This window comes from Struthio camelus, chromosome 20, assembly GCF_040807025.1.
Source record: "Struthio camelus isolate bStrCam1 chromosome 20, bStrCam1.hap1, whole genome shotgun sequence".
Taxonomy (NCBI): Eukaryota; Metazoa; Chordata; class Aves; order Struthioniformes; family Struthionidae; genus Struthio; species Struthio camelus.
The window spans coordinates 6,536,272-6,550,041 of NC_090961.1; the positions used below are offsets into that span (position 1 = coordinate 6,536,272).

The window sequence follows — 13,770 nt, forward strand, 5'->3', positions numbered from 1 at the left end:
TTTCATGGAGGGGGTGGATTCCTCAGCAGTGAAAGCTGAAGACCATCTGTTTAACGAGCCCTGATCTTGTCTCATAACAAGTGAGCAGTGTAACTCCTAAGTCCATGTTTTTTAGGATTGCTCACGCACAACGGGCAATTCCTTTCTCTCCCAAAATCAGTTCAGACAACGATAACGCCCAGTAAAGCGAGTATAACAGCGTTATCAAGCACTCCGCAATTCTCATTCTAGTCCTCTGAGCAGTTTCAGAACTTAGTTCTGACCTGCAACACGGCAAGTAAATATTCCTCAACTGCAGTTCACCAAACTGCATTTCTAGCCCACAAATTAAGGACAGCTAGAATACAATGAATCCTTCTCACTAATTTTGTCTCTCTCTAGACAGAGCTTTTGTGGCTGCCAAAGGGGTAAAGAACCTACCGCAAACGAGGCCCCTGAACACAGTTGTACATGCTATGGAAACTGGGTGTTTTATCTTGTTTTTCTTTATATACAAGGTATCAAGGGATTGCTAAATATTCAGAAGCATTTTCAGCCTTCCACAGTGGTGGATCTCAACTGTTTTTTTCTCCTGTTTGTTTTATAATCCAACAGGAAACACTGGAAGGCAGAGAGCAGCCAACCTTCACAAGCTAAGTCTCTGATATTGCAAACTGGAGTGAAAACTGATCTGCCATTGAACAAAGAAGCTGATCTCAGCACGGGAAAGATGCGCTAGGTGAAGAAACTCACTTCCAATGGAGAACATCATGAATCAATCTGCCACGAAGCACAACCTGAGAGAAAGCACAGAAAAGCAAACCACCAGGACCTCGAGTCAATAGACTAGGTTGCCTCACAACACACAGAGAAACTCCAGATCCCAAGACATAAAGCAAACGTAGGTCAGTGTCACCACATCAGTAACTAGGCTGGGGCTGTTTTGAGTGTTAAGAAAAACAAAAATTTAGTCTCTATGCACCCAGTAAGATTTACTGGGTCCAAAACATAACCATTAATGGCTTTTCCTGCAATTCCTCCTCCAGGGAGGACATCCTCACCCTACATGCATTTCTGAACATCATCTCAACCCAGACCTGTAGCAGAACATTTTGGTACTTATGTTTAAAGTAACCCTTATTGAGCTAATGGAATAATCACTGCAGGAGTGAAAAAACAAAACTGCTTCCTTTTCCCCTTCCCTCACCCCACCTCATCTACTGTACTGTTTATATTTTAGTGTTCATACCCCAGAAGTGACAGTAGGGCTGGAAGCCTGGCAATCCTTTCTGCCAAGCGTGGCTGCACCTTTTCAAGCAGAGTACTTTAATCTAACAAAGCGTCAGCGATGTGCCCACATACTGACAGAACAGGCTCAAGAGGCTGCCCAGCACAGAATATACAGAAAGCCACTTTGTTGATGATGAACGGCTCATGACCCTACTTGAAAAAGAACAGACTGGTCCTTAGTTCAGGTTTAGTCATACCCTCCTCTCCACCAGGGCAATTCCTACAGAGTCTGGTATAACTGGAAAGAGAGACCCGTAACAGCTGCGGATGCTTTCTCCTAAGACAGAGGCTTGTCAGTATAAATCAAACAAACAAAAAAATTTTGCAAGCTTGTTACAAGTTACTTCCACTGCTCTTAATTTATATTTTATTTTTGAGTTACATCAGTTTACAGAGGAAAGATTTGTACTTTATGTTGCCTTTGTCACAGACATCTAGTCTTTGGATTTTTATTGAAAAACTACAGATTTCCACATTGAGCTTTGTATAGTTTGCACTCTGAAAGCAGGCATAAACTAGAGAGCTGCACTCAAAACATCCTATTTTTGCTAAGAAATTTAAGCAAGCCTGAATAACAGGCTTGATGACCTCAGCTCTCCCTTCCGTTGGCTCACAGAAGTGTTGACTCTAAAGAAAATGAATGCTTCTGCAGTAAGTGTTTTAAAAAGCCTCGATTTTAACAAAAACACTCTGGGAGAGGAAAACAACCATCAAGCAAAGTGCTTTGCATTTCACCTGTAAAACACCAACCTGGAAATCGGACATAGCAGAATACCACAAAGTTTGAAATTTGCAAGCTTTTAATTTCTGCCATAGCCTCTGAAAACAAGTGGGTACTTTATCTTACGAAAAACAAAACATACACTCAAGCTATTGTTGGTCAGGATGTTGTCAGGCACTTAGTCACTTGCTCAAATAAGCCTTGATTTTTTCCCCAAAAAACAACATTTAATATTTATAAAAGCAAAAACAGGACCAGCAAGACCAAGTCAACAAGAAATTTAATACACTGTAACTGCAGCGCTTCAGCTATCACAGAATGTGTACACACCATGCTTTTCAAATATGTGTAAACTTAACCTCCCTGACGCAGCTGGGGAAGGAAGAACAGGACTCTTCCACAGATTATTCCCTGCCTAGTGTCCAAATGGAGTAAAACTGACGGTGAATCAGATGAGAAGAATCCCAGCAAGGCTACAGGGAACAACCCACAAGGCACAACAATGGAAATTCCCAAGGCAAAGAGCAAAATGCCTTACTAGGAAAAAGCTCACAAGGAATTCTGATCTTCAAGCTTCTAGTAAGCTCTACTTCGCTACGACAAGATGTAAATCATTTGATTAGTTCATTACACTTCCTCCAGATTAGTCCCAGCAGATTCTCTTAAATTTAGCAGCTTCTGCAACTCGGTGAATTCGCCATATCGGAAAGTTGCCAGATTAATAGCCCTAAAAAACTACACAAGTAAAAACTCATTGAGCATACAATGCAAAGTTGAAATGCACTCTAATAGAGAATCACCTAAGGAGAAAAGCTCATTTTTGTGCAATCACAAATCCTGCTACATCTTCTAGTTCAGATAATGCTTTCATAATGTGGATGATTACCAGCACCCAAACTGAAACCAACTTCCTGCATAAACCATCTAAACACCTTTAATTGATAGTGATTTTAAAGTCATTGCCTACTAGCTGGATTCAACTCATGACACCAACAGATTAGTTTATAGACCCAAAACAAACAAACAAAAAAAATTAAGCACTTGGCAAGAAGATCTTTGCTTCTGAAGACATTTCTGAGAATTAAACTCCTCACATAACACTTCAGGCTGCATTGCATCTCAAACCTCCTCGTAGCAATTCCCCAATAAGCTCTATTTCCTGAGCTGTGCCAGCTATGAGGTTAGCAAATAAACACGTTCCGCCTCTTTCATTTGAGAATTGGAACGTTGACTTGTCTCACCCAAAACCAGGTAAGAAAAGAGGCTTGTCAAATTGGATACAAACTCTTAGGAAGAGATTTCTGAGCCTGTACATGAATTGCAATTTTGCATGAAATACATAACTGCTAAAGAGATTAGGTTAGCCCTGTCCCTATTAAGGCAAACGAATTTGCGATAATTAAAACTGTATTAAATACTTCCAGCATGCTGAATTGCTTAGGACAGCTTCCATTGCAGAAAGTGAGTAGCACTTCTGAACTTAAGTCCTCAGAAAAAAATCACTGCAAAGAAAAGGACAGAGAGTTGGGTTGAGTCCCACTTTATAATTTCTCCAGACTAACTCAGCTCTTGCTGCTTGTGGTAGTTCATGGTTTGGCAGCAAGGAATGGAACAGTGAAGAGCAGTAGTAAAAATGTGTCTCCTCAGCTCAATGTTGCTTAAGAGAGTTTCTACAAAGCTACAAGCTCAGCTTCAAGGGCGAAGGGACCTTACATCGCACTCTAGCTGTTCTCTGGATGAATAGAGCAGCGCTTGGTGGCTGCAGAGAAACATACACCAGTACAAAATTCTCAGGACGTTATGCCAACAAGAACCCTGAAAAGCTCATATCACGGACCACACAGAAAACACCAGTAAGAAGTGCAGCAACCCAGACCACCTCATCCTGGCCTTATTGATGGAGATTAAGCAACTCAACATCCACTAGAATTAGGGATCTCCCAGGAACTGTCTGAAGTTATTCTTCGTTCTGCGTGACAGCTGGAGGGAGTGGGTTAGCTTTTAAAACCCTCTTCAGCCAGCCTCCAACCCCTTCTCTACATAAGCATCAAGAAATAACCAAATATTAAAAAGGGGCAGAGTTCTTACAACATAAGGCAATTTCCCACAAAAAGGCAACTGTGACACTACACTGCACGAGTCCTACTGTTGCCCCAGACAATCAGCCAGAGTCTTACGGGTGGCCAGCATGTATCATTAGCATGACACAAACCCATAAGCAAGCATACAGCAGATCAAGAGCAGTAACATGAGGGTGCCTATATTCACCCCCTGGTCAAGTCCACAAGATCTCAGCAAAAACATTGGTGAAGTACTGACCTTAATATGCTGCTCACATTTAAGAGGTCTGTTTTTAAAACAGAACACACTGGAACATTTATATTCTGTAGACTGGTAAGATTGTGGGGTTTTGGGGTGTTTTTTTTTTTTTTTTTAAAAGCATGAGGACTTACTTTCAGGCATACCAAACTAATGACAATTCATAAGATTTGCTGATGATCAATACCACAGGTTAAACAGAAGCTGTTTAACTCGGCATTTTCACGGGCGCCTTCTTGCCCCATGAAATGCTTCATCGGCTCATTCCACACTACTGCAATACCCAGCGCAGGTTTTTCTACGCTTATCACAAGCCTCTTGTTGTTTAACAGATGCCTCTGTCTTTAAATATGTGAGCAGATCTTAAACTTCTTGGAAGAAAGACTTTAGAAACATGAAGTAAGCTGTTTTTAAGCATTACTTTTCTCAAAGCAAGTGAAGAGGTAAAAAAGTGTGTGTGGTGGGGTGCTCTTACACAGCTTCCATCTCCAAATCATCCTCATCATCTTGAGAGAGCTGTAGATAAGGGTTGTCTGATGCTGGACGAAACTTGTACCCGGTGAGGACAAAGAACACAAGTGTGGCCATTTCATCTAGCAACTGCAAGTAAAAACACAGGACTGAAGTTTATTCTTGCAAACCTTCATGGTCATAAAGCATTTCTCCTCATTCATAAGGTTCAATATTTAATGGCCAAGAAGCCTGTACCATGGCAGAAATGAACAAAGCAATTCCCATCCTGTTATCATTAGTCCCAGGCTGTCAAAGCCCTTTGTTCTTTCAGCTTTCGCTGTCGCTTTAAATATAGTTACAACTCTAGCCATCATTCCAGTGCTTTTAAATAACTAAGGCAAGGCTTGGCTTTTAAATGCGAAAAAATATAGATATCTAAGTTTTTTAGTACTTCCAACAGTTAATATATTCCAAAGACTTCCTGCACAGCTACTTGGATTATACGTTAAAAAACAAGCATTTAAAAGTCACTAGGCAAATAAAGCCTGTAAATGGAAAAGCAAAAGCCTACTTCACTGGCTCCCTGGGGCCTCAATTACACAGGACAAACCTGACCAATTTTTTTCTTCTGTATGGTCTTGATTAATTTCCTTCAGACATTTTTAAACTGAAAGACTAAAATCAATAACACAATTACTTTCACACATCTCATGTGTGATCCAGCGGCCTTGCTGGACAAATATGAAACTAAAAATATATTCCTGCCACCCTAGGGGCATTAGTGCTAAAAAACAGGAGGAGCCAGGGCACAGCATTGCACTTTCAGAAGTCCTATTGAAACATGTAGGCCAAATTATGGAAATTTTTTTGTGCAGTTATACTTAAAGATTAAAGAGGGATTAAAATTCAAGGGATGAATGTATTGTCTTTTACTGGCAAATACCTGGTACAGCCATTTCCACTGGAATGGAACAGCAATCTTTATGAGAATTGCAATGATCCGTGTGAAGTAAATGTAACACACAATCTGTGGGAGGGAAAAGGACAAAGCATGAGTGAGAACAATAGCATCATCCTTGTAGAGCCTCTTTTTCCAGAGAAGTAGCTCAAACAATTCCGAGACAACTCATTATGTCAGATTAGCCTTATTATACTTCTTGATAAACACAGAAGATATAGACTGAGGGCTCTGCTACTTGTTGAACATCCAAATGACTCAAGCTATTATTAATATTTAAAGCATCTTTCTGCTCTAAGTATTAGGATTTTGTAGAATTTGTGAATCAGGATTGTAATTTATTACTCTTACCACTTATAGCAGTCTGAAATGAGACTGCTGGAAACCATTAAGAAGGCTATGCTCTCTTGGGAGGAAAGCTCACAGCTCCCACTGACTTCATCAGAAACTGCATGCCTACATCTCAAGGCATCATTTGATCCCAAGCTTAATTTTTAGCAAGTTTATAGTACGTTATTCAAGCCCATCAATTCAGGCTGTCTCCAGAGGAAATTAGCAAGCGTTACAAATAGCTGAAACCAATTTGAGGACAGCCAGAAGGATGCAACCACTAGGTACAGAAGGGAAGTTACTTTGAGAACTGTAAGCCAGTCGATCAAGATGCCAGAGCACAGCACTACCACAGAGCTAGGAACATCTCCACCCCATCCACCAATTACAGCAGCTTCCAACAACTAATCCAACAAAATGCTTGAAAGGCTCATAAGTGCCCTGTATACATATGTACAAGTTTCTTTCTTACCATAACATAGTAATGTCTGAAAAGCTTCAGCTTTGCTAGGTTAATGGCAGCTGCTAAGAGAAAGTAAAAGTCCATTAGGAAATTAGTTCAAATAAGACATAGTTTCTACAATGTAGACAAGCAGTCAGAATCAGAACTCAAGTAATCCCAAGCTAGAAGTTTTGTCCCACAAACCGTTGGCTGCTCTGAGAAATGCCAGTCTGGCTTCTTCACGCCGGACAATTCCTAGACTGCTGTAAATTCCCTCTTAAAAGGCAGCTCAGTGAGATTACCTTTATGCTGCTTTACGTGCTCACACTCTGCAATAGAGAGCTTGTCTCTAATGCTTATCCATATACAGCCAGCTACATGCTGTTGCCTCACCCCTGCCACAAGCCATGGCACTTCACTTCAGAGTCATTCAGAGCAGCTAAAGACACAGAACAGGCCAGGAAGTACTCAACAGAAGACAGCAACTTTCTAGGAGGTAATCGGGGCTCGGAGAACTATTGCACCTTGATGAACAGCAGCAGAAATATTTTAGCACCTAAGCTGTGTCCTCTATCATTCATGCCTCAGTTATAATTTACAAGTGAAACGGGAATTCATACTAAACAGTTCTCATGGCAAATGCATGCATTTGAGTCAAATCATGTAAGCTAAGGCCCCCGGCTAACCTGCATTTATTGGACAGATTACATCGGCTCTTGAGGAACAGCATATATTGATGTGAATGAGCAGAGGCCAACAACAGACGGAACAGCTGTCAACTCCGGTTTGAGAGTCAGGTTTTATAGGTGCGGGAGGATTACAAACGTGGACCCCTGGTGTTTTTGTGACGACAGGAGAGGCAAAGAGTCCAAGATATGTTGACAGCATACAGAGATGCAATATATTTGGAGTCAGCGAACACAAGTTGCCAGCCAAAGAACGCTAGCACGTAATTACTAGTGTTCCTTCCAAACCCTCCTTATGTGTTTATCATATGTAGAAGTGCAACACGTCGTGCATAAGTTTGCCTGCACTCCCTCAAAGAAACCACCCACTACAAAAAGCAGATTTGTAAATGGCTCCGTGTATTTCCACATGAGATCTTCCAGGGTCCCAGTAGCGCAAAACACAGTATTATGCATCAGGAAGAGGAGGGCTGAGAGCTACAAGATGCTCCATTTCCTGTGACAAAAACATTGAAACTTCTCCTAGGAAAAGGCAATATTAAATGCACCACTTGCAAGAGAAATTGTGCCACAGATTCCCACTATATAAATTACAGCAAATACAGACACCACTCTTCCAAACCTACTTTGTTTTATCTAAAGATCAAGAGAGTCACTTCCCAGAACTTAAAATAGTTCCCACAGACGGTAAACTATGGACACCATGAATTAGATATAAATCCTCCTCCACTGGATGTAATATAACAGCACCATCTGAGTAACACAGGACATAGATAACCGACAGGTAGATAGAACTAAACTAGCTAAGAGTGGTTTTGATTTAGGAATGGGTAGAGGCTTCTATACTTCCCCATCAAATGGTATGTTTAACCTCTGACAGAGTACATAGCACATCAGTAAGAGAAAGCAGCACCAGAGCTCAAGGGGAAAAAAAAGACAGCCTTCTCTATGAAAGAACACCAAACGCATGTGCGTGAGCACATGTGCATGTGTAAATCTTACAGCACAAACAGTATGTCAGAGCAACATTGGGTCTTAATTTTGAGAGGGTACTACCTTTTGGACTGCTATATGAAACACTAAATACAGAATAGCATCTACGGTGCAGTATACAGTTCTGGACTCCAGAAAACACTGCCCAAGCTCTAGTCTTGCGTTTGTGGAGTACCGGCAGTCAAGTTCCAAGAGCTCTTCACTGGACAACAGATGCCAAGACCTGTAACTGCAAGAACAATAAGCTAACCAAATCCTTAGTAGCTAAGCCAGCCCAGAGACATTGGCTTAGCTACTTCTCCCTCATTTCCCCACTTCCCAGAAGCTAGTTTCTCATATTTAAATAGCAGAAACTCAAGGATTTTCAAGGGTCCAATCTCCAGACAACTGAATGTTAAAAGCTTTGCATAATATAATTGGAGGAAGATTAAAGCATGTAAATAGGCAAGACAAATCCATTAGATCTTGCAGTAGAAAAGGCAACGTTGTCTTATTTAAAGAGCAACTACACAGTGTGATCACAAAGATCCTGTGATTTACCACATACAGGATTGTGCACAGAAGGATCTATTTTAAACTCAATGCATTCAATTTCTCAAGGACCACCACCAACTGGTGCAGTGACAGGCCATGAGGATTCCCAGGCTTTGCAGCTAAAGGAGCACCAACTCACTCAACAGCTATGACTCAAATTGCCAGTCCATCAGTGCCTTAAAGCCAATAACTAAGTAAACTGGGGAGTCATTTATTTCTGATTCACACAGTGCATAGGAGGAAAGGATAGTGAAGCCAAAGATCTGGCTGCCAACTGAAGTGCCACAATGCCACCTCTCAGCTGACTGAGCACAGCTCAGATCTCACCTACTCATCACAATAATACAGAAGAGTCATAGGTTGACAAATCTACACCTAGATATCTAGAACGGCTCAATGTGGAGGAGGAGAAGGGTAAGGGGAAGAAAAGGGACAGAAAAACACCAAGGAGAAAGACTGAAGAGCCAGCTCCAAAAGCTGGCTTACTCAGTTACCTCCACTGGATGCTTCCTCTAGCTGCCTCAGTTTCAGTAATACTTCACCCCACTGTCAGACATTAGCATCAGTACTAATGTACACCTACAAAATTCTGTCCGTTTCTCTAAACACCTCAAAGTTACAGCACACAGGTCTGGAGAGAGTCTAAAGTCGTCATTGCTTGGCATCAGCAGCCTTTTTACAGGCTGAACGTGCCCCAGACGTTAACAGTTGAGTCTTGCTATGCTGGACGCTTTAAAACTTAGGTTCACCTAGGCTGGCAGTTCAGACACTGAGAGCAACACTCACAGAGTGTCATTTACACTAGGCCAGCAGCTGTCATTTACAACTTGAATCACTTGCAGACTCAACCTGTAAAGCTGTGATAACACAGCAGCAATCACAGCATGCAGTAAAGGCTGGGTAAATTTGTTTTGTGTATGATAAAGAATCAGTACTTAACTGCAGAGTAGAAAGAAGAGTACAGACTCTCTATCAAAGGTTTCACAAACGTTTACTTGTGCTCCACCTCTTTCATAGGGTAATTAAAAAGATAAAAGCCATCTTCTGAGGAAGGTTTGACACCTTGGTTTGAAATAACATTTATACCTTTTTTCAGTTGCCCTCTCCATCATCATTTACTTTAACAGCCTGTACTTGTAACAGCCTGATCTGCATTAATCAAAACATGGCATACCACGAAGTTTTGGAAGTCAGTCCCTCTTTTTCAGATTGCCTACTATGTCAATTTAAAATGCTGAGACAGCTCATAAGATGGATGAAAAGGTCAGACCATCAACTACATTCCTACCCACCAGCAGACAGCAGGTTTTGATGAATAAATCTCACCTTTTCAGAGAAAAAAAAAAAAAATATATATATATATATATATATATATATATATATATATATAAATAAAATAAGACAACTGCAGCTGAGGGCACAGGGAGCTCAAATCCAGACAATACACTACGTAAGGGCAAACCATAATACACCCAGAGTGAACACCCTAAAACACAACTGAAAATATTCCTGCAGTGCACTCCTTGCTATACTGACTGGTGCATCTGAGATGCAAACCTTGCCATTACCAAATAATAAATAGAAGTTTTCCAAAAACCCTTTAAGAATGAAGACATATGTAGATTTAGACCTCAAAAGGCAACTTCAAGAGTAGCCCAAAAAAGGATGTCCTATAATGTCTACAGCACTCCTCAAAAGCATTCCTGTGCCATAAAGGAGAGGCTAAGCCAACAGATACAGTAACTCTCTCAGTCTGTGCAAGTAACATCTCATACCTTCTCACCTGCAAGAGGATGGCAGACTGGTTAATCCTGAATCTTTTGAAACACATGAGCCATTTGGCACAGAAGTTCCCCGTCACAGTCAAAAGAAATTCCTAAATGCAGAATTATCAATAGCAATTGCTATGTCCACTCTGTATAGCTATCTGGGATACCTAGAAGTGATACAGTGGAACTTAATAGGCCTCCTTCATTTCTCAATTTGCAGCTTCCCAGTACTACTTATTCAGGTCTGTATACTTAAAATCACTAAGCTTTATCTCAAGGTTTGAGAGGTCCACATACTCCCTGGAGCACTTTTACCCCTGCACTACTTCCTCCTCCTCCTCCTCCTCCTCACTTGAGAGCTGCAGAGGTGTTTTAGGACCGGTCTCCACAGAGCCATCACCTCCAGCATCTGCTGAGCTCAGCTACAAAGATGATGTTTCTTCACCACGTAGACCGGGCTCTCTGTTCACAGCGTTTTCACGGTACAGAAGCAGGAATAGAGAGAATGATTTTTCCTGATATGGGGGCAAGCATGAAAGCATTAATCATCATTTGCCCACTGCACAGCGCACACAGAAAGTTGCCTGGGAGCTACATGCTGCAATGTATTTCCCCTAGTACTACTGCCAACGATGACATGCTGCAGTGCTTCAGAATAGCTAACCGTTCGTCACCAGACTGCACCAAGTTTCACATCTCTCCTCACATACAGAGGTATGGGCAGAACAAAAACCGTGGTGGCGTTTCCAGCTTTCCACTCCTCCCTCAAGCAACAGATGACGTTATACGTAAGAGAAGGTTACTTGACTTGAGAGGTACAGTGACCAGTAACCTGAGTTTCAAACAAAAATAAGTTTACTAAACCATATTACCTGTTTTCTTTTTCTCATGACACCTTTAGATCAGAAGGTTATGGTAGTTTAGCAGCCTTCTAACTAGGCACTTCTATCTTAGTTTGCAAGGCTGATTTTCTTAAATCTGTAAGCAAGGTATTTGTAATGCACATCTAGAAACAGACAGACAACACATTCCTGTCTGAAAGGAGCTACAGTGACAGACCAGGACAGGGACAGCTAGGCACTCGCTTAAGTCTGAAGGTGCTAAGCTTAAAAAAAAACAAAAAAACCACACTTTTAAAATGGAATATTTACGCCTATTGCTGTGCAGGACAAGGAACCTGTGTAGGTCAGATATTTTACTTATGCTAAACATCACCTTCAAAGAAAAAATGCAAACAACCAGTCGTATCAATACTACACCATGCCCCCTCTTTACTAGCAAGCCGTAACGCCTGTGCATGTAACGTCTTCCTGGATAAGTTATGGCTTGAGGTCCCTTCCTCTAGCTTTCCCACTTTAGAAAAATCATCTAAAATCAAGTTTAAGTGAACATTAGCTAGTGACTCCAAATGACTACTACCTTTAACAAGCCTTTTAAATAACAGTACATAGGTAGTCCAAGGGCCTATAGCAAGCACAGCTGTAACAGACTGAAAGACTAGTAGTCAGGTCAGCCTACTACTTCCTTTCTACTCTAGACAGCCTACAGTCATGGCTGCACTTAACCCAGGGGGGTGCTGGCTAACAGAGAGGTTGTGAAGGAGCTGAAAGAGGACAAGACAGAGAGACAGTCAGGAAATACCACTAGGATACTGAGCTGTAAAGTCCTGGGGCTGACAGTTCTGAAGGACACAAGAAAGTCATTTTCCTTAGTCTTCCTTACCAGTGAGGAGGTCACCAGAAGACCCAGTGCCAGGAAAAACAGCTATTCAATTTATAGTGTATATAATTCCCCAGGACACCCTATAAGTTAATGAAGTCTATGCAAGAGAAATAGGAAAAGCAGCCTCTGAGGCAATAACAGACGATAAAGCCTGGCAAGCAATAGGCAGCCTGACCAGGACTGCATTTGTAGATGCAAGATTCAGTCAGCTCTAATCACAGGGTAGGCAGTGCAGCAATTAAACTGCATGATCCACTAGCTTTCACCATTTAAAGAGAAAATCATTGTCATTTGTGGGAAAAATAAATGCTGGTGAACTTAAGAGTTTCTGCTAGGCATATTTTTCTTGTGAAAAGATAAGACATTGAGCAGCACCCACTGCAGAATATGGCCTCCAAAAGAAGTCTACAGAATTAAGAGTATATGGCTCCAGTCAGAACTATCCATTTATAAACCTACCATGAATAATTTTTACCTTATTACAGTGCAAACCAAATCACCTTCAGCTTTCTCAGTCAGGCACACTAGCAGGGTGACACCATCAGGCAACTTGCTGCTCCTCTTACCACATTCTTGTTCGCTTGCTCCCTGTGGGCTCCTATCAGCAGCCTCTAAATACCTGAAGAGCATCGTATCTGACAAGCCAGTCCTGTCCTTATGGCTGTCCTGGCCACAATTTGATGCCAGCCTATATGCTGTTTTCCCTGGAACATTTACTTTCCTTAGCTATTCTTTTATTACTAGGGCAGCGTAAGGTTGCTGCAAAGTCCCTCTCAACACACAATTACTGAACTTGCAGGATCTCCGCAATCAAGCGCGCAAACACCACTGAGTCATCTACAGATGACATTCATGGCGAAGAGCACCATTATCCATGCAGAACAGGCATCTAACAAAACACAGAACTAGGGAACAGCCCTAGAGACAAGTGTATATAACTGACTAGCTATAAAGACACATCCATTTCTTCTCAGACCACCTTTTTCTTCTCAGACCACCTTTTTCTTTTACCTGCATTATACACTGCAACGTGTCCTTCAGAATAAAAGAGCAGCAGCAAGGCTTGGATATACTCAGATCTGAATTCTGCCCATCACAACAAACAGTGGACAGGTCTTTAACACCGAACATTCTTGATGCTGGCAACCTTACTTTTCTCCCTCAGTCAGTAGGTTTTGAAATTAAGCAAACTCCATAGCACCATCTTGCGATAAGAACTGTCAAGTGCAAGGTAAGCACAGGCTATACGAACACCTTAAGGTCACAGAGATCTAGTGGTTTTCTGTCTTAGCACTAAGCCACTGAAAGAAATCTCAGCACTGGGAAAAGGAACAGAACCCATTGCCACACAGCAGTTCTACCTTACTTATGTGAAGACTGACCCATTTGTATAGTAGTCGCACACAGAGGCTTTAGGCAAGAATCAGGCCTTACTTATGTGAAATCCTCAGTTTGGAGGAAAGTACCCCTGCTTCAAAGAATCTTCAAGTTTAAGCAGACGCTGCGACATTAAGCATATACATACTCCAGAATAGCAGAGGCGGACAAGGTAAAACAAATCAATCAGTGAAAGT

General features: G+C 41.5%; 1 protein-coding gene across 2 annotated transcripts in view; it reads right to left on the minus strand.

Moving 5' to 3' along the window:
- Positions 1 to 13,770, minus strand: part of GPR107 (G protein-coupled receptor 107) — a 42,516-nt gene that overhangs the window by 8,582 nt on the left and 20,164 nt on the right. The window contains exons 15-17 of one of the 2 annotated variants that reach the window (XM_068914699.1): positions 6,523 to 6,572; positions 5,706 to 5,789; positions 4,785 to 4,909 (exon numbers count right to left, since the gene is read on the minus strand). In XM_068914699.1, the coding sequence (XP_068770800.1) occupies positions 4,785 to 4,909; positions 5,706 to 5,789; positions 6,523 to 6,572 (259 nt within the window). Of the gene's footprint in view, positions 1 to 4,784; positions 4,910 to 5,705; positions 5,790 to 6,522; positions 6,576 to 13,770 lie in introns of both variants that reach the window. The other variant, XM_068914698.1, reaches the window with a different exon arrangement.